This window comes from Pyxicephalus adspersus, chromosome 8 (assembly GCF_032062135.1).
Source record: "Pyxicephalus adspersus chromosome 8, UCB_Pads_2.0, whole genome shotgun sequence".
In the NCBI taxonomy this organism is placed as follows: domain Eukaryota; kingdom Metazoa; phylum Chordata; class Amphibia; order Anura; family Pyxicephalidae; genus Pyxicephalus; species Pyxicephalus adspersus.
In genome coordinates, this window is record NC_092865.1 from 50,945,923 (window position 1) to 50,965,753 (window position 19,831).

At 39.8% G+C, this 19,831-nt stretch overlaps 1 protein-coding gene across 1 annotated transcript; it reads left to right on the forward strand.

The window, feature by feature from the left end:
* The first annotated feature begins 3,258 nt into the window (after positions 1 to 3,258).
* Positions 3,259 to 19,143, forward strand: LOC140336241 (fibroleukin-like). The gene is made up of 4 exons (XM_072419237.1): positions 3,259 to 4,007; positions 16,673 to 16,753; positions 17,419 to 17,543; positions 18,429 to 19,143. The coding sequence occupies exons 1-4, from the start codon at positions 3,509 to 3,511 to the stop codon at positions 19,020 to 19,022; spliced, it is 1,299 nt and encodes a 432-aa protein (XP_072275338.1). The 5' UTR covers positions 3,259 to 3,508; the 3' UTR covers positions 19,023 to 19,143.
* Positions 19,144 to 19,831: the final 688 nt, after the last annotated feature.

Sequence of the window (19,831 nt, forward strand, 5' to 3'; positions counted from 1 at the left end):
TTTTCCAAGAAGGAACGCAGACAGCAAAGAAAACCTGTCGGAGATTCTAACGTTTCCCCACGCTATCCAGAACTGCAATTGAAATCATAGGAGCTGGAGGCCAAGAACATTAGTGCTTATGAGGGACATTTGGCCCAGGCTCTGAGGTCTTCTATACCAGACATAATGTAGATAAGTGTTGTATGAGATTAAAAGTTTCATTTGTAGCTGAGCTTTTAGATGTCTCCCGGGACAGCCGGTCACTGAAATAATCATCATTGCTGGAGTGACATCTAGATGGATATGCTGACAGGTCGGTGGAGATGAATCGCGCCACCCTTGAATAGTTCAAAGTGCAGCTGATACCCTCGTCCCTTGGTACCGGTTTGTGGAGCTCCTGGACAATCGGTGCGGGGCTTTGAAGCACACGTGCCTCTTCTTAAGCTGTCACTCAAGTTGCCCTGTTGAAGTTTTTGCTTTTCATCTTTCCTCAGAACCAGAAAACTGCTTGGGACGGCTCCTCTAATTTTTCCTTTCAGCTTCCTTTTTTATTTTGCAGCCCTTCCACATCTAAAAGGTGGACAAGGGCCCGCAGACAAACCAGATCTCCATGGCTAAAGATCAGGATGGTGACAAAAAGTCACTGTCGATTACTGTTCCTAAATTTCCATGGTCCATTCCAGCTTTTTGGGTTTGTCCCTGGAAGTTAGCTTTTCCCTTCTAGTACAAGCCTTGGACACTGCATGCATGGGTGAACAAAGTCGTTATCAAGAAGTGGGGGGCAAGTGACACTTCTGTACCAGGATGGATCAAAAGAGCTTGACTTTTGCAATGCTGAAATTTTTAAACATGGGGATTGGGGCCCAGGAAGTTCACCTAGTATGAGACCCAAAATTTCTGATGGCGGACCTGGGTGCAGGTATAACTCAAATTCACATGCTTAGTGTGATCATAAAGTGCAGGAAAAGGTATGCAACAAAAATGTTAGCATTCTGGATGGTGTGGGGTAAGAATAAAGGACGACAAATATAAGCAGATTAAACTTTAACTTGAAGAGAGAATATTTGGCTATAGATGCACTTTAATCGCCAGGTGGGTACAGGAGGAGTTAAACGCTCAGAATTCTGTTTAGCCCCTTATATTAGCCTGGGCAGATGTCAGAAGAGATGAAAGCGGAGGCCACAATGGGAAGGCACTGAGAAGACACTAGGCTGTGTTTGTCTCTTATGTGTAGAGGAAATGAAGTGATTAAAGCTACCTGCAACAGATCAAACTCTTCTCTTCTGGAGCTGCTGATTGAACAGACCTCACAAGGGATAGAACACCACCTGTGTTCCCAAAGATACTTTTTTTTCTTTAGTGGTGGAAATTGTTGCTACATTGCTTATAGCAAGCACTCAGCTTTTATCATTCACTCCACGGGAACATTCCACCAGGAGATCAGTTATCCATGGCCAGTAGGTGCACGTTTGCTCAGTTTTCTCAGTCTGCCCATAAAGCAAATGCCATGGTGGCAATAGACTGGTGGGACCCTGCTAGTGGTAGAATCACTCTGGAAGACCAATGTGGGCAATGAGGTTTTGCTCATTCTTTGGCAACTTACATTTTGAAACGATTTTGGCAGCAATGGATCTCCAGCCCTTTGTCATCAAAGCTATCCAAGATTGGAGAAGGCAATCATGGGTGAACCTGGGTGAACCATCAAACCTAGAATCAACTTATCAATCCTGGACCAAATCTGATCTAGGTTTCATGGATCACCCAGGTGCACCTATGATAGACTATCTTCTCCAGTTTTTGAGAGCTTTATTAATTCAGGCCCATGAATAGCAGATATGTTTGGTTCCTGCATTTTCAGGCAACCATTACTTGGAAAACTGGCACTTTTGACATTAGCCTAAGGCTGGTTATACACTGGGTAATATTTCTAGTAGATTCAGTGTTAAATTTGACAATAAACTCTAATGCAAATTTATCAGAATAACAGGGTACACCTGATCAGTGATTGATTGATATATTGATTTAATATTGATTAGGAATTTCTATTCTTTCCCCAATCTTTGATGCTCCCTCTGCTTTGTCTCTTGATAAAGTAACTTAGTGAGAGAACAATTTGTGGTCATAGAAGGGTTGCTTGAATGCAATAGACCAAAGAGATCTATATTGATTGTAGAAGCAAAAAAATCATGAATAATCAGGTCGGCTGTATTTGAGGAGTTTTGAAACTTCTCAATCAATTTGTGACAAATATGTGCACAAGCATTCCTTTATTAAAGTAGATCTAAACCTGGCAAATTTACCTGTCCATGTTCCAGCAACCGGCGACACCATTTCCTCTTCCAGAAGATCTTTGGCCATCTTCATACGTCATCCTGGCACACACAACGTTTCCTTGCTGCTCATTTTTTTGTCAGCAACCCCAAACAATCAGACAGGTAAGTTGCAGAAGAAACATTGCCTATTCTGCAATAATGACCTGTCTGATCATACAAACCTAAAAGAAGCACTGAAAATTATTCAGCAAATAGAGCAAATGATTTATATTTTGATTGGTTACAAAGAATCAAATATCAATTGTGTGAGGACTGGTTTTCGATCAATATTGATATCAAGCAAATTGTAAAGTGGTCGAACAAAACTCACAACTTGTATGGTCACTTTGTTTGTCTCTGATGGGGCTGCTGGCATCAGCATGGCACGGTGGCACCCAGCAGCAGTCTCAGAGATTTTTGGATCTCTACATATGCATAAAATATTCTAAATTCACATATTTGGGAAGATTATTGTTAAATAAATGGTCACAGTGACAAGGTATCTTTAATCCTAACCCTTTTTTTGTTGCTTTGGATAACATAAGCTAATAATAATACCCACTCTATCCAAAACTATAAAAAGAAAATCCTCCTGGAGTTAAATGTTAAATTCTGTTTAGCAAAAGTGACATAATCACCCTGTAAATACAAGTTCTGCTTTCCAGGAATGACACCTCTGTTCTCCAGGATCTGAGGCTTTATTTTACAAGATACTTTACATCCATTCTTCTCACTCGTGTACCATTAAAAAATATATAGATGCGGGCTATCCCCTTGTTAATGGTTTTATATTCTTGGGCCCAGCCCTTCCGTTCAAGTCTTTGCAGGCTGAGAAAAGAGTTCGCACAATAATGATGACAAGGCGGACGTTCACCTAGACACAACCAAGGCTGTTCTTCAAGGGATAGAGATGCTAATCTGAGTTTCAAGTGTTCTTTATAGGAAACTTTTTTTTCCAGGCCCTCCTCTCCCCTCATGCACCCCCCTCTCTCCCCAGCCCCCTCCTGTCTGGTGCATGCCTCACACACATCCACTGTCTTCATTTGCTTTGAAGCTCTCTCAGGATTTCCCAGCCTGTGATGAATTGTATACAGAGAGACCTGTAAAAGTCAAGGAAAGTTTGCACAGGTTGTTTGCTTCAGTCAGCTCATGCTGGATGTTGCGGTGGGGAATAGGTTATAGAAGTGCAATTGTGGGGTTACCATCCAGAAGAAGACATGTGTTGGATTGTCCTGCTGTTGCTTCTGCAAGATGTTGAGGTGTCCATGGCCGACAGTACCGACTGCATCAATAAAAAGGATGACCCGGCTTGTCTGGACCATCTTGTGGCCATGCCTCAAGTAGACGCCAATTGCGATGGACCTCAAGGTTGCAAACTCCACTTCCTCCTACCTGATGAGCAGCCCACACCTGAGGAACTGAAGGAAGTCCACCAAGAACCCAACCAAGAGTTCAAGCAAACCGTAAAGCAGTCTGGGACTGAAGGTAACAGCAAACCTCAGAACCCAAAGTCCAAGAGTGTGGGCGAAAGGCTGAATTTGCTGGAGGCAAATCTTCAGTCAGTGACTTCGCTGCTCCAGAAGCTTCAGGAGGAGAGCAAAGTCAACCTGAGCAAAGTGGAGGACAGGCTGAATTCATTGGTTGTTCTTCTATTGGGAATTTTGTCCGGGTGCGAACTGCCCTGCAATGAATCCGTCCAGAAGCTGTCCACGTTAGGTGAGTCCTCAATTGTCAGTAACACCCACTGGCATGGGAATATATGATTTACTAGAGAGCATTGCAAGCGCTTAAAGAGTAACTCTGCTATGTAGAATTCAATGGGAGGAGCTTGGTCAGCTGTACAATTATGATATACTTCTTTTTACTTCCTAACAATATCAGCTAAAGTGATTGGATCTGAAGTAAAAACTAAAGTTGGAAGTAAAATCTTCCAACTAATGTTTCTTTTCTCAATCAGCTATTGGTCAGAATACTTTATTATTTCCTTTTTGTAGACCTTCACTCATTCAATAAATCATAACCATACCTCCCAACTGCCTCTGGTTTGGAGGGACTGTTCCTCTTTATACCTCCTAACTGTCCCTGATTTGGAGGGACTGTTCCTCTTCATACCCCCAACTGCCCCTGATTTGGAAGGACTGTCCCTCTTCATACCCCCAACTGCCCCTGATTTGGAGGGACTATCCCTCTTTATACCCCCAACTTATTTTGGGTAGATCTAGACACCTCTATAAAATGTATTATATAACTATTATAAAGGATTTTTTTTGCAATAAACCTCCATCCAGCCTCTTAATTATTCCATTTCTTGTTTTGAAAAATGGGTAAAAAAACTGATAAAGCATGTGTTGGTTTACCCAATCATTTGAATATGAATGGATTTTGCTTTTTCATGGTCCACACATTGGGGGTGTGGTGGGGGTGTATAATTTGCCTACATACTTTGAGCTACAAAGTGTTCCTCATCCCTATCTTCAGAAGGTGGGAGGTATGAATAACACACCAAACACTTCTCCATTAGTAATTAGAATGTTTTTAGCTACTAAAGCTGCACCTTTATATTTCATATCTGCTCTCCTACCCACATGATTTTAGTTACAGGTTCTGGTCATTTAGTAAATTTCCCTGCAGCTTCAACTTTATTTCTCATTTTAATTGCTGCCATGTATTGTCTGCATTCACTTGGTTCTGATCACTCATTTAGCATTTACATTGTTCTGTAATCCTCAGAGACAGCGGGTAACAATGTAACTGATATCACAGAGCACAGGTTGCTGCAGGTTGGCTTGCTGGATTTGAGGCATGAGTTATAGGTATTTATTTGCTGTTATTAAACAGATATATTAAAATGCTTTAATGGTTCAACTGGCTTCAATCTAAACTTCAGGCACAACCGCTGTCTGTTTAATATATTCCCCAATGATTTCTGCAAACACAAATATTCCTTTGTAAAATGTATTGGTGACATCATCACTAGCGTTCTGTTGGACATCTGATATGAATAATAATATGGAATATCCAAATCAAAATTTACCTTGGCAATTTGGATTGGATGGCAAGGTTACTGCGGGCCCTTTACCTGTACACAGCAGATAGCCATTGCCAGCTGTGAGCACTGACTACAGGTTTCTGCTGTCTATTGAGTGCTTGTAACTAAAAGTGAGCAGAATGGCCAAATCTGAATTGCAACACCAATCATCGCTGTGCTGTACATAGACTGTGCAGAAAGCAGAGCTGAAGGAGGGGTCCAGCAGGCCCACCCACTACAGGATATCAGCAGAAAACTATAGGAGGGGCGGAGACAAGACCAACCTCCCTGTGCAAGTAGAAAGAGCAGCCGTGACCGGTCTGTGTTACAGGAAGTTCCTGCACCAGGTATTACAGCATAGAAAAACACAAAGCACACCAAGATTCAGTTAAGAATAAACATGCCTCTCTTATCATCATTTGCTTACCCTGGAATTCAGCTTTTATTGATACCGTTTACATTCCCTTTAACCTTTGCTATCTGGGGGGATGGTGATACAGAGTGATAAAGTTTTCTTGCTGATTGGAGTTTATCTTTGATTTCATTCTGATACTTCTTATAGTTCTGTGTCTTTAAAGTACACAATCCAGCTAGAGAACTAGCAATATCAGCAAAGGTTACCTCCTATTTTTCTCTGGGTACAGGTTACCTAGGATCCTTCATTTAGAGTAATCCATTAAGTGCATGCAGAATTTAGTTTTTGGCCACCATTTACATACCGTTCTGGGACTTCCCATTGGTATCCTTGTTTTGTTTTTCATAGGCACCACTATGAACAGATATGCAATAAAGCTGAACTCCTTTAATCTTGTAAGGTTGTACTGGTTCCTTTTGTACTGAAATTGCTCACTCAGATTTAACTGCACACTGTGAGCTTCTTACAATGCGCATTAGAAGCTGCTGCTAGACAGGGCTTTTCATATTTCCTGCATGGAAATCCAGTCCTTCCTTCCCCAGCCTAAATATCCCAGACCTACCACTACTATTTAATGGATTTCAGTTGTTTTACTTATGGCGGCTTTACATCACATGGGTCAGTAATAACAGCTTCATGTTTTCAGGAAGCTTTGTAAAACTCCCTTCCACAAGCCATGAAACGCCGTCATTGCATAGAAACAAAGTGATGAAATCTGGGTTAGGTATATAATAAAAACAGCAAAGTTTTATTTTATAATAATAATTATTTATTTATTTATTATTATTACTATTTATAAACTGTATTTGTAATTTGTAACTGTATTTGTAATGTGCCAACCTATTACTCAGCTCTGCACATTAAGTAAAGGTTGCAAATGACACAAAAATACAGAGAATGACACAGAAGGAGGAGAGGACCTTGCCCCAAAGAGCTTACAATCTAAGAGTATGTTGATGAGGGGAAAAAGAGGAACCAGGGAAGGCAAAACATTATACTTCAGCTTTAAAATTACCACTGTAAAATTGTATTTACTACAGAAAAATAGCTTTTTATTAATATATAATGTACAATTGTACAAAATAATAAAATCACTACTTATAGATATTTCAATTTTTGGTCTCACATTTTTCCTGGAAGGCTAGTCACTAACTGCATTCCACCCATATAGTCCTGGCTGTCTGGGTCCTCATTATGTGCATCTGGTGGACTGAATTGCTTTATTGTTGGGGATACCAGTGGTGGCGGTTACCTAGATTCCCCTCGGAGTGTCTGTGACATCATCCGCTGTGAACTTTGGTAGCCCTGTGAATGGCAGGATTTTATGTTAAGGGGTCAGGAACTGGAAAAAGGCCTAATGAGGAAGTCAAATGTACAAAACAACTATTCTACTGAGACCAAGCCACAGACATTATTTCTCTTTTTTTTCCTGAGACTGGTATAGAAAAGTGCATAGCTGTACCTAGAAAATTACAGCCGGGGATGATCATTTTTTGTAACAATTCCCCCTAATGAATGATGAAAAATACCATAAAAAGAAAGGGCATTCTTGATTGCATTAGTGGTAATGGAGAAGTGGCTCCTTATATTGGTGGTGAATGGATAGGAACCTTCTCCTATTGGTGGTCAGTGGTAAGTCCCTATTGATATCAGTGGTCAGTGAAGGACCTCTTTACATTGGTGGTCAGTGGAGAAAGGCCTTCTTATATGGGTGGTGAGTGGCAAATTTTTGGTGGTCAATAGTGAAGGACTTCCTAACGTCAGTTGAGAAGGGCCTCCTTGTATTGGTGGTCAGGAAAGGACCTCCTTGCATTAGCAGTTGGTTAGGAAAGGGCTTCTTACATTGGTAGTAAGTGGTATATTTCTCATTGCATTGGTAGTCAGCGGTGAAGGACCTGTGTACATTCATGGTGGGTTGAGAAAGGCTTTCTTGCATTTGAGTTCCGTGGTATACCCCTTCCCACATTGGTGGTCAGTAAAGGACATCCTTGCATTAGCGGTCTCCTTAGTCAGAGAAGACCCTGTACATCCCCATTTTTTCAGTGATCAGTCATGCGGTTCATTATTACATTGGTGGTTAATGGTGTAGTGCTAGTAAAAAAGTGCCACCTTGGTGGTCAGTAGAAAAGTGCCACCTTACACTGGTGGTCACTAAAGTGTCCACTTTGCATTAGTAGTTGTAAAGAAGGGTCCCATTATATTATAGTGATTAATATATTCCCCTCTTTTATTGGTGATCAGTGGAGAAGGACCTCCTTGCATTGGTGGTCAATAGAAGTACTCCCTTAGTTTTGTGGTCATTGCAGTGCCCTCTTAGATTGGTGCCGATTTTAGTGCCCCTTTATACGTGTAGTTATAGATATTAGAGACATGCCTCTTACATTAGTGATCATTAGAAGGGCCACATTACATTTTAATTGACCCGAAAATACCACTTGGTAACCTTTGTAATGTAAAATTTCCTGTTGAGGAGAGCGGACACTAGAGCAGGTTAGATGTATGCTTTGTGACCAATTTCCTCAATGACACATTTAACCTACCCAGCAATGTCTACATCATGTACAGTGCCCTGCAGACTTCTCCACCCTGCACCAATAGAGGTGTGATGCCAGGCAGACGGAAGGTGGCATGAAGTCTGCAGAATATCAGGTGTGGAAGGATTTTGTCCCCATTCTCATCCTTCACAATCATGCAGCTTGGAAGGGATCCCAAGAACCTGTTCATTACTTTAAATATCTGTTGACAGGTAAAGCATAATTAATATTTTCCCCCTTCAAATTACTTTCCATGTTCTGTAAAATAGATCTTTGGCTTCCTCCTTCCTAAAGCCATCATTTTTTGCTTGATATGACAGCACAATCACTCATTCCATGGTTGGTCCCTAAGGTGAACAGAGGCAGGTTAAAAGGTCACCCCATAATCAGCTCCATTCTGTTCAATGTGTCTGCCTTCCATTCTGCAGAGCACTTCCAAGACAGGGGATTCCCTTTAAATGTGATTTATTCATTCTTCCTAATCTTTCAGCTCAAGTCCAGTTCTTCCTTACAGACCAAAACCTTCTGCAAGCCAGGCCAATGATGATAAAAATGCCTTTTTTCCACTAGAACAGTGAAGTATGATGGTGCGGGGGAGATTTTTGCCTTTGTTCCCCCCTTAAAGGTGATCTTAGATAAATCAAGTGTTGGAATGTCACAGACACATAAGATAGATGCAGTCCAGGGTGTTACAAGAGCCTGTGCAATGCATTGGACATTCTCCTAATGCTTCTTCCTGCACATCTGCTGTTGTACCAACCTCATCGTTTATCATCCTGGACAAAGGTGAAGCAGAGGTAAAGGAAAAGATAAGTGTTATGTCTCTGGATGTCAGTAAAAGAGAAGCTGTTTTATATTGAATAGAAACTGATTTGTAAATCATAATGTTCAGTGTTGACTCTGGAAGCCTGTTTTGAAAAGCAAAATTGCATAGTAAAATCCCCAATACAATAGTATTTAATACCAGGGTTGCTCTGGGGGTAGCTATGGGTTTCTTGAGCAATCAGCAATACCTTACTCCCAGATAGGAAACTTACCAATATTCTTTTAAACATATGAAAAGGGGAGCATTCTTTTTACTGACCACCAATATAAGGGGTCTTTTACCATTGACAACTAAACTAAGGTGCAGTTTTTCCACTAATGGCTGAAGTATGGAGCCCTTCTCCCATGACCACCAATACAAGGAACATTTTGTTATTGACCACCAGTGAAAATAAAGTTGACCACCAGTGAAAATGCCCTGATTCCACTATACTCCATAAATAGGAGCATTTTTCATTGACCACCAATGTAGTCCTTCGTTCATCGCCTACCAATCTAAAAAGGTCTTTCTCCACTGATCACCATTGTAAAGACCCATTTAATTCCTACTATGTAAGGGGCAACCTCTCAAATAATCACCAGTGTGAGGAAACATGACAATTTTTTTCTTCCATATTAACAGTTTCTAAGCTGTTTGTCTAATGATCTAAGGTGCGTGTGTGGACTCTGTTATGATTTAGGGTGTCTAAGGGGGCAGTGATATGACTCGGGGTGCTTTTAAGGGCTGTGTATGATCTGGAGTGCCTATGAGGGCAGTGTATGATCTGGGTGTCTATGGGGGCAGGTATATGATTTGGGGTGCCTGTAGGGACTGTGTATGATCTGTGGTGCCTGTGAGGGCAGTATTATGATCTGTGGTGCCTGTGAGGGCAGTATTATGATCTGTGGTGCCTGTGAGGGCAGTGTATGATCTGGGGTGACTGTAGGGGCAGTGGTATGATCTGGAGTGCATGTGGGGGCCATATATAATCTGACATTGCTTCAGTTCATCAGGCCTAGGTTCAATACCAATATGTGGCCCAAACATGAGGTCAACTTACTCCTTCAATATACTAAATGGCCAGGTTTTTCCATCAATGCCCTGATGGCATGGCCATATTCCAAGATGACAATGTCAGGATTCATTGATCTTAGATTGTGAGTGGTTCAGGATTCAAGAGACCTCATTATCACACATCGATTGCCCACCAGAGAGCTCAGACCTGAACCCCATGGAAAATCTGTGGGATGGGCTAGAGAAGACTTCACACAGCTCCGACTCTCCCATCATCAATACAAGATCTGGGCGGAAAATAAACTCAACTCTGGCTGGAAATAAATGTTGTAACATTGCATAAGCTTATTGAAATATTACCAGGCTGAATGCATTCCATAACCAAAGCTAAAGGTGGTCCAATGAAATATTAGAAAGTGTGATTTTTTTGGCCAGGCAGTGTCTGTTGGCTCTTTATAAATAAAAGATAATACAAGTAATAATAAACGAATATTAGTTCTTATTGCCTTGGCAGCTGTTGGTGATGAGAAGAGAATAATACAGCTGCTGATAAGCTGTACTTTCTATATTACTTCTTGAGAGATACAGCTTTATGTAACAGCTAATTCATCTCTATAAATTGGTGAACAATCTTTCAGGTTCACGTGTTTCAATAGCAGTAATTGATTCTGCACCAGGGATTGCTTTATAAATAGACCCCAAAGAAATCCTGTAAAAGAGGCTCTGTAGTTTCTGTATCTGTACACTGGAAAGTGAGAAATACCTGCTGCGTCCACGGAAAAAGTGAAGCTGCCGAGTTCCCAAAACAGGCCACCAGCAAGGTAAGCATAAAGTTTTATCTTTGTACTTTGGGTAAAAGTGACCCTAACCAAATGTTTAGCACTCACACAAACCCCTTGAAATAAACACTATCATGGTAATACTAGTTATAAAAAATTTTTAAGTAGGAGTAAACCCTATTTATACTCACCTGTCAACCGGTCCATAGCATGCACTGCCATCTTTTTCTCTTCCTCCCTACGAGATGCATTGAAGTTCATTTAGTTTTGGCAATTGTAGGAGAAGCTGGAATGTGCCAGGTAACCCAACAGATGAAGAACGTGAATAGGCAGGTAAGAATGCTTATTGCAGAAGGAACATTGAACTAAAGTGCAAATTTAGTTAAGCTTAAAAAATAATGCCCTGAAAGAGAAATTTTGGAGTGTACCTAAACTTTGTAATCATGTACCCTGTCCCTTTAGCAATAACTGTTCTATACCTGCCCAATAGCCACCTATCCGTTAAATTTTGCTGAGCTCTGCATGCCTTTGTGGCCAGAGATACTCGGCAATCTCAGGTTCCCTTGGGGGTGCCGGGACAATCAAGATGGCTGAAGATATGAATGTAAAAGAGAAAAAGATGGTGGTACCTGCAAATGCAATGGAGACAGGCGAGTTTCTGCTGGGTTGAGTATCTGATCAAAATAAGGTCTCAGCCATCTAGTATAATGGACAAAATAAGAACCAACCACAATAAAAGGATCTGCAACAGTTAAAACGAAAATAAACCCAGTGAATACTCACCTGTCCATAATCTTCTTCCTTCTTTTCTGATCTTCGTCCATCCTGATTGTCCGGGCCAGATGACGTAACAGCTCAGTAAAGTTTGACAGATGTGTGGCAATCAGGCAGGAAATAATAGTTATTGCAGTAGGGACCTTGCCTGGAGCCACATTTTTAAAGATGAACTTTTTGTTCCCCGTTAACACTTTTCCTAAATTCTCAGACTAGGAAAATGAATTGAGAAAAATTAAAATAGCTATAAATAGTTTTATAGATTTTTAATTATATGACTAAAAAACAGTATCTATTCATTTTGTTTACATGTATACGCTGTACATGACATTTGCATTTTATGCATTTTCCTTGTCGTAAAAAAGTAACATCCTGCCACGTTCTTTTCGTACTTAACAAAATCCAGTTGTTCCCCTATAGTTTTCAAGGAACTGTTGGCTATGAAATTCATGGAAAGACATAGGGGTCTATCCTCCATCAGAGAATGTTTGGTAAATATCAGATTCACTGTTATAGAAACAGAACTCATAATCATTAAATTTGTTAGTAAACTGAAAGAATCAAATATAGCAGGCTATTTATATTTTGATGCTTGGAACACAAAAATTATAACTTGGATTGGATCCTTGGTTAGATTGGTCACAAAATCCGACTGGATCTGGAAATTCTGAGTCAAAATTTGTATTAGATGTGTAATGCCTATCAGTGACAAGTATTGTAGAGCTAAGGCAATCTGGCCAAAAGGATGACAACTATAGGTATAATAGTGGAGTAACACGTATAGTGATGTTGTAGCAGAACCTGGATTTCTCAGATTCTGATTAGAGGTTGGAATAGCTCCAATCTGTGCCAGTATTAACTTCAATGGGAACTATATGACCACCACTAATTTTGATCCTTACAATTTTTACCTTATATTTGCATTCAGCACCTAATATAATTTGGAAACCTTTAATTCTGCATTTATTTTATGAAGGATTTAAATGAGAACATCCTATAACTGTGTTCATAAATGATTGTTTTATTGCTGCATGACATTTATTCTCCATCTCTCCCTGTAACATTAACAAACCAACATCTGCTGTTCTGAGCCCCCCTAAAATATAATTTTATTACTTGTGGGTCCTGTTGAAGTTTTTGTCCTTCAACAGGCCAAAATATTTAATTAACAAAACTGGTAAAATATTTAATTACCAAAACTTATTACATGGGCTGGAACATCATCAAGGGTAATTATATTTTTTTTTTCCTCTTGTCCATGTATTTATATATATTGTAGCTTATTTTCGGGGTGAGGCTTATTATTTAGAGCATTCAAAAAAATACGGACAAATCATGCTAGGGCTTATTTTCGGGAAAACAGGGTAAGACTTTAATTACTTTAACTTATCTAAAAAACTATTTTTGTGCACATTTAATATTTTTATTTTTAAAAGCAGAGATATACTATGGGGTCTATTTATATATTTTTTTCAACCAGGATTCACCCAACTAGTACCTAAAATGAACACATTTTTCATATTAGTAAAAGTAAAGTATTAGTAAAAATTTGTAAATTCATATGCACATTTTGGGTAAAAGTTGGATGAATCTTAAGTATAAACTAAATAAATACACCAAAATGTCTCTTCTCCAACATTATAAAGGGACAGTTTCACTGTAGAATAAACAGTGTTGTCATCCTGTAACCAGAAGTGAATAAAGTAATGGATCCACTGTCAGGATCAACAAATAATTGTGGGACACTGTTGTGTTTTTGCTGTTAACAGTCTGCATTATATATATTTTTCAAATAATCTAATTGTCTAATAATCATATTTTTGTAATTTCTGTTAAGCAACTTTAATTAAATGGGGTATATATATATATATATATATATATATATATATATATACACACACACACACACACATGGACTTCATATATAAAAACTAAACATGTGAAAAAAAACCTCCAAAGTTGAAATAAACATTAATAATTATTTTTATATGTTAAAAATGACAAATATTGTTACAAATAATCACTTGAATAAAAAAATTGCTACGTTTAGTTATCTTGAAAAAAAAATCACATCAATGATTAAATCAATTTTAAAAAAAGACATCAATCTTTCTATCTCTTTAATCATGACACCTACAAAATGAGAAAGGGAAAAGGGGGGGGGGGGGGGCGCTTGAATCTTCTGCAAGCCATTGAGGTGGAAAGTAGGAAAAAAAATCAACAAAAGGAGAATTGGCATTGTGCGGCTTGTTTAAAGTTTTTCTCATCTTTGATGCTCTGACAAGCCCCTGTGTGCGGTGACGTCCTCCAAAGTTGGACGAGTTTTGACACTGGCTTTCTGATGTGACCGCTATGTCTCCAAGCGCCTCTACTAAACAAAGAAAGGACAATTTTTCTGCACTCCCCGCAGACAATTCCCAGTCTGTATTGAGCTTGGTGTTGTCCATTTGCCAGTTTTGTATCATTAACAGGGGCTGATGTATAGAAAAACTAAAGAGCCATTCAGGGAGGAAGTCTATATATAATACTGCCGCTACAGATTTTTACATAATGACAGAAAGAATATGCAGCTAATTGCCGACTTTACAAAGAGCCAAAAGAAGGTTATTAGGATTTTGCCTAAATACCTAAAATAAAAAAATAAAATAAAAACAGCAAGGCTTTGAGCCTTTGAGCAGCTGAAGGTTTAGGGTAGAAACAGCTAAATAAAATCCACTTGTGGTTCTTTTTTTTTTATTTAGTAGTTGAAAAACAGCAATTTTTCTAAACTGGAGCAGATTTCATAAAAGTCATTTGCTATTTGTTAGCAATTGTTTTTAATCCTGGACCAGATCCATTCCAGGTTTGTTGGATCACCCAGCTTCACTGATGAAAGTGTATCCTCTCCAGCCTTAGAGAGCTTTAATTAATCAGGCCCAGAGTGTCAGAATGGGCGACGGGAGTACTGGGAAAAAACACAGGTTGGCTCCTGTTATATTCCCTAAAATTAGTCTGGTTGGCTAACAAAAAGCGGTCCTCGGTAAGAGGACAGTGCTGCCCTCATATGACTTTTGTATATCCCCCAAATGATTTTCACCCAAGCATTGTTGTTGCACACCCAAGTATGTTTTGTACATATTTTTGTACTCTGGGAACCCTTTTTACTGTGTGAAAAAGAGGACTAATATTCCCGGACACACCCCCTGCAGTCTTTTTGCTCTCATATACAAAAAATGTAGCAAACTTTTAGTAGTTGATTTGAGTTTTTTTTACAGCCACCAATCAGATTAAACCTACCTTAAAAAGTCTGTATCTAATTGGATATAGAGCAAACAGTGGATTAAAAAATGAAGACCTAACCACTGCTTATTGGAATGTAATTTTTCGGTAATTATTGGGAACTCAGACTAAAGCTACGTACACACTTCCAATTATTATCGTTGGAAAACGAACGACGAACGATCCTGCACGATATCTACGAACCATCGTATAGCACGGATCCTGCACATAGAGATAACGACACGATCGTTCGTAGATATTGTACACACAATAGATACGATCGTTTGAGCGATAGAGGAACTATGTGCACGACAGGAAAGTGAACGAACGTGCGTTCATTACGCATGCTCAGACCATGGACGATCTACAAACGACCGTACACACGAACGATGTTCAACCATCGTCGCCCAATCCGATCCGCCGGTCCGGTCGTTCGTTTCCAACAACTTTCCTCGTTCGTCGGCGTCGTTGGTTACTTTTTTACGAACGATTTTTTGCCCAATCGATCGTTCGTCGTTCGATTGGAACGATAAAAATTGGAAGTGTGTACGCACCTTAAAGTAATGTGGTTGGACTTTCAAATCCTATTACAAAAGCTTATTTAGATACAAAAGTGTTTTCTGGATTGCGATAGAGGTTATCTGATATTCTTGGAGGAGTTCTTTCACTTATCATACTCAAAGAAGTCAGGTTTTTTAGTTTTTCTGCATGATTCTAGTTTCTGTTCCACCTGCTTTTCAGCTTAAAGCGTTCCAGAAAGGCTATGGCTTGCACAGACAACTGATAAATGTTTAAAACCTGGGAACACTTCAGTTTGCGTTTTCACCAATTTGTGTATAGGGCTACTGGCAGCTACAGACATTTAGGTATTGTTACAGAAACCCATAGAAGAGAAATGCTAGCATTAGGTCCAGCAACAGGCTTGTAATCACCAAACTGGTGTTGGAGTTTAAACTGAATCTTTACCATAAAGCATCTTTGAATACCACCTAATTATTTCAAAATGTATAGTGGTGTATTGGTATAATCTACCTTAAACCCCATTTGCTTATTTTAAATCTATGGTATAGTGACACACTTTTTTAGTGACACAATTTTTAAGGACTTAAATACCTGGTGATGTAGACAATTCCGGTATAAAGACAAGGTCCTAAAGGCACAACGACTTCACAATGAGGAGCACCAACAACACCAATTGTTGACCAGGGCCTGGTGGGGTGGATTGCTGGTCTTTACTAGTGGTGCTGAGGTGGGTTATATGAGGTTCGAATCCTGGAGGTTGTATGGGCAGGTAGGGTTGGTGAGATTGGAAAGTTGGGTCTTCCCAGAGTTGGGCTTTGAAGGGAACATGGAATGGGATCAAAATATAATTTTTTTAATGAATACATGTTGAACTTGTGAACATGAAGTGTATTACCAGTAGGATCAACGAGTAACAATAAATGAAAAAAGAATGAAAAAGAAAATTATTGCAGCCACCATAGGTAGCTTGAATTCTCTTTTTTTCAGTTTTTGCAGACTTATAGTTAAAATCTACTTTACCAGCCTACTGCATGTTGTACTTGTAAGTATCAGGACATTGTGTTTCATTCTATCTTGTTTTGTGGTAGAATAACACTGACTTCGGTCCATTTTATTACCTTTGGTACTACTAATGAATGTGCAACCCCACTTCTTCTTTTAGAAAGATACATTTCTTTAGTTTTGTGTTTTGATAACCCAATTATTTTGTATCCTTCTTTTTTTGCCTTTACTCATTTAGTCTTTGTTGTAGAAGGTCGAAGATTGAAAGCCCTTGAAACAAAAGAAGAACCACCACTGACTCTGAAGAGCGTAGGAAATGGGGTATCTCAAGGTGAGACAAAAAGGCAAGTTGTTAGAGGATGGTGATCATGCTACTATAAATGAAAATCATGTAAAATTGTTCACCATCATCAAAGAAGCAATGGTCACTGGTAGAGTTGTGGTGCACTTAAAAAGAAAAATGTTTCTTTACTACCATGGCAATTGTGGTTGGGACCTAGTACACATGTCATGTCATATCCACTGGTAGAATGGTGATAGGCTGCAGTACAAAGGTAGTTGGTATTGGCAAAAAGAGTAGTGGTTACTACTCCAACATTGATACTACTTACTGAAGATATAGTGAGTCTCCGTATAAGTGTATTTGCTCTAGAAGAAATGTGAACAACCCTTGCAAAGTGAGGATAGACACCATTAGATCGGCCATTAGACAAGTGGTAGGCAGTAATTTGCTAGTAGAATGGAGGTGGGCTATACTGTAGCAAAGATGGCTCTAGTATAAATGTAGCAATCCCTAACGCAGTGGTGATAGTCTGAGTAGGTGATAAACCTAACCACTGTGATGATGGCCTGCAGCTGGAAGATGGTGGGCTCTAGAACAATGGTGATGGCTATTAGTAAAATGTCAATAGTTGATGTGAATATGATGGTCCCTTGCTGACAGTAGTAAAAAGCTGTTCTCCACTTCAAAATAAGTTTTTTTTTTCTAATCTGCAGTGGTTGAATCTTCGGAGAAATCAGAGAGGATGTTTCCAAGAGACTGTGCAGATATCTACAAACAGGGGATTCGCGATAATGGAATTTACACTATCCAGCCCATAGCATTGCGACAGCCATTTGAGGTAATGTAAGATGTTTTGCCAAGTGTTACCCTTTAGCAGAAGTGTAGCTAGTCTATTTCACTCCCAAAGTGGATGATTTCTATCACCTGCCATATATAAAAATCATTTTCAATAGTTATTTAGGAGGATAATGAATAATAACAATGGCCATAAATGGTGGTAATGGGACAAAGTACAATGCCCTGTACTTTGTTAACTAGTGGAAAGAAGAAATACCCAATGAAAGGAATGTGGCTCTCTTCTCATTATCCATCAATATAAGGGGCATTCTTCCTCCCAAAAAAACCCAGTGTATTCTTCCCAACAAACACCAACATTCCCACTGACCACCAACATTACATTACAGTTTATGCTAGTTGTCAGTGGAAGGAAGAAACCCTTACTTTGGTGGTGACTCGGAAGAATGCAAATGACTAAAGACTACCAATATAAAAACCAATGCCACTAGAGTACGCACCCTTTCTTATGTTGGTGGTCAGTTGGATATTACCACTTACATGACATGCAGGAGCTAATAAAATGTTATCAAAAAGATATCAATGCTGACACTGCCTGATTCTCGCATGAGGAGGGTGACCTTCCTCAGTGATTGACATTGCCACCCAAACTATTCAAACACCATTGGGTTATAGATCCTCCTGCCATTGCCTAAACTCAGCACCGTATCAGTAAATGAAGCTGGGGTGGAGATCATCACATTAAGCTGAAAATTGGGGAACAGAATTTCAAACCAGTCATCCTTCATCCAATCTTTAACTTTCTCCACTTGACTTTGACTTGATTTTACGTGTTTTGGATAGTTAATTGGCGGCCTTAGAATCTTTTATTTTATACACCATAAGTCTGAAATTTTAGCTGAAGATGTGTGTTTCTGGTTGCCTTTAGGTTTACTGTGACATGGTGACAGATGGAGGAGGCTGGACGGTGTTTCAGCGAAGGCAGGATGGCACGGTAGACTTTAACCGTACATGGCAAGAGTACAAGCAAGGTTTTGGTAGCCTCCAGGGGGAGCATTGGCTTGGCAATGAACACCTGCACAGCCTAACCAGATCCGGGCAGCACACCCTTCGCATAGAACTAGAGGACTGGTATGGCATAAAACGGCACGCCGTCTACAGAAAATTCAAAATCGCCAATGAACAAAACAAGTTTCGGCTTACCGCCAGGGAGTACCATGGCAATGCCGGAAATGCTCTTAGCTACAGCCGAAACTACAACCACGATCACAAGTATTTCACAACGTACGACAGCGATAATGACAACTACACCTCCGGAAACTGCGGCATGTATTACGGTTCTGGTTGGTGGTTTGACACTTGCCTGGCAGCCAATCTAAATGGCAAATATCACAAGGGACGGTACACCGGCGTGACCAGAGGAATCTACTGGGGTACGTGGTACATTCTGACAGATAAGAGGACAAATCAGAAATATTCATTCAAGAAAGCCGAAATGAAAACTAGCATATTAAACTCCTAAAAGACTTTTGTAAGGACTTCATTTTCATTTATGGATCCGTAGTGATATATGAATTTATATTGTGGAAAAAAAAACTTTAAAGAGCGACAACACAAAACATTTACATCAATTTTATGGCATAGGATTTTAAAAAAACTTTAAAGGTTTATATTGATTTTTAAATAAATGATCAAAATATGAATGTTGCATAATTTTCATAAGCTGAACTCCAGCCTCCTCTTCAATAAATCTGACCTCCAGCCTCCCCTTCAATAAATCTGCCCTCTAGCCTTCCCTTCAAAAAATCTGCCCTCCAGCCTAACCTTCAATAAATTTGCCCTCCAGCCTCACCTTTAATAAATCTGCCCTCCAGCTTCATCTTCAATAAATCTACCCTCCAGCCTCATCTTCAATAAATCTGCCCTCCAGCCGCCCCTTCAATAAATTTGCCATCTAGCCTCCCCTTCAAAAAATCTGCCCTCCAGTCTCCCCTTCAATAAACCTGCCCTCCAGCCTCCCCTTCAATAAATCTGCCCTCCAGCCTCCCCTTCAATAACTCTGCCCTTTAGCCTCCCTTTCACTAGTTCTGCCCTCCAGCCTTCCCTTCAATAAATCTGCCCTCCAGCTGTCCCTTCAATAAATCTGACCTCCAGGCTCACCTTCAAAAAGTCTGACCTCCAGCCTCACCTTCAATACATCTAACCTCCAGCCTCATCTTAAATAAATCTGCCCTCCAGCCTCGCCTTCAATAACTCCGACCTGCAGCCTTCACTTCAATAAATATGACCTCCAGCCTGCCCTTTAATAAATCTAACCTCCAGCCTCCTCCT

What these genes read in the sequence shown, in the direction of transcription:
- LOC140336241 (XM_072419237.1), top strand. Translation starts at nt 3,509, where the DNA reads ATGTGTTGGATTGTCCTGCTGTTGCTTCTGCAAGATGTTGAGGTGTCC. An exon ending in AGGAAATGGGGTATCTCAAG is followed by an intron (nt 16,754 to 17,418) that starts GTGAGACAAAAA and finishes TCTAATCTGCAG; the next exon opens with TGGTTGAATCTTCGGAGAAA. An exon ending in CATTGCGACAGCCATTTGAG is followed by an intron (nt 17,544 to 18,428) that starts GTAATGTAAGAT and finishes GGTTGCCTTTAG; the next exon opens with GTTTACTGTGACATGGTGAC.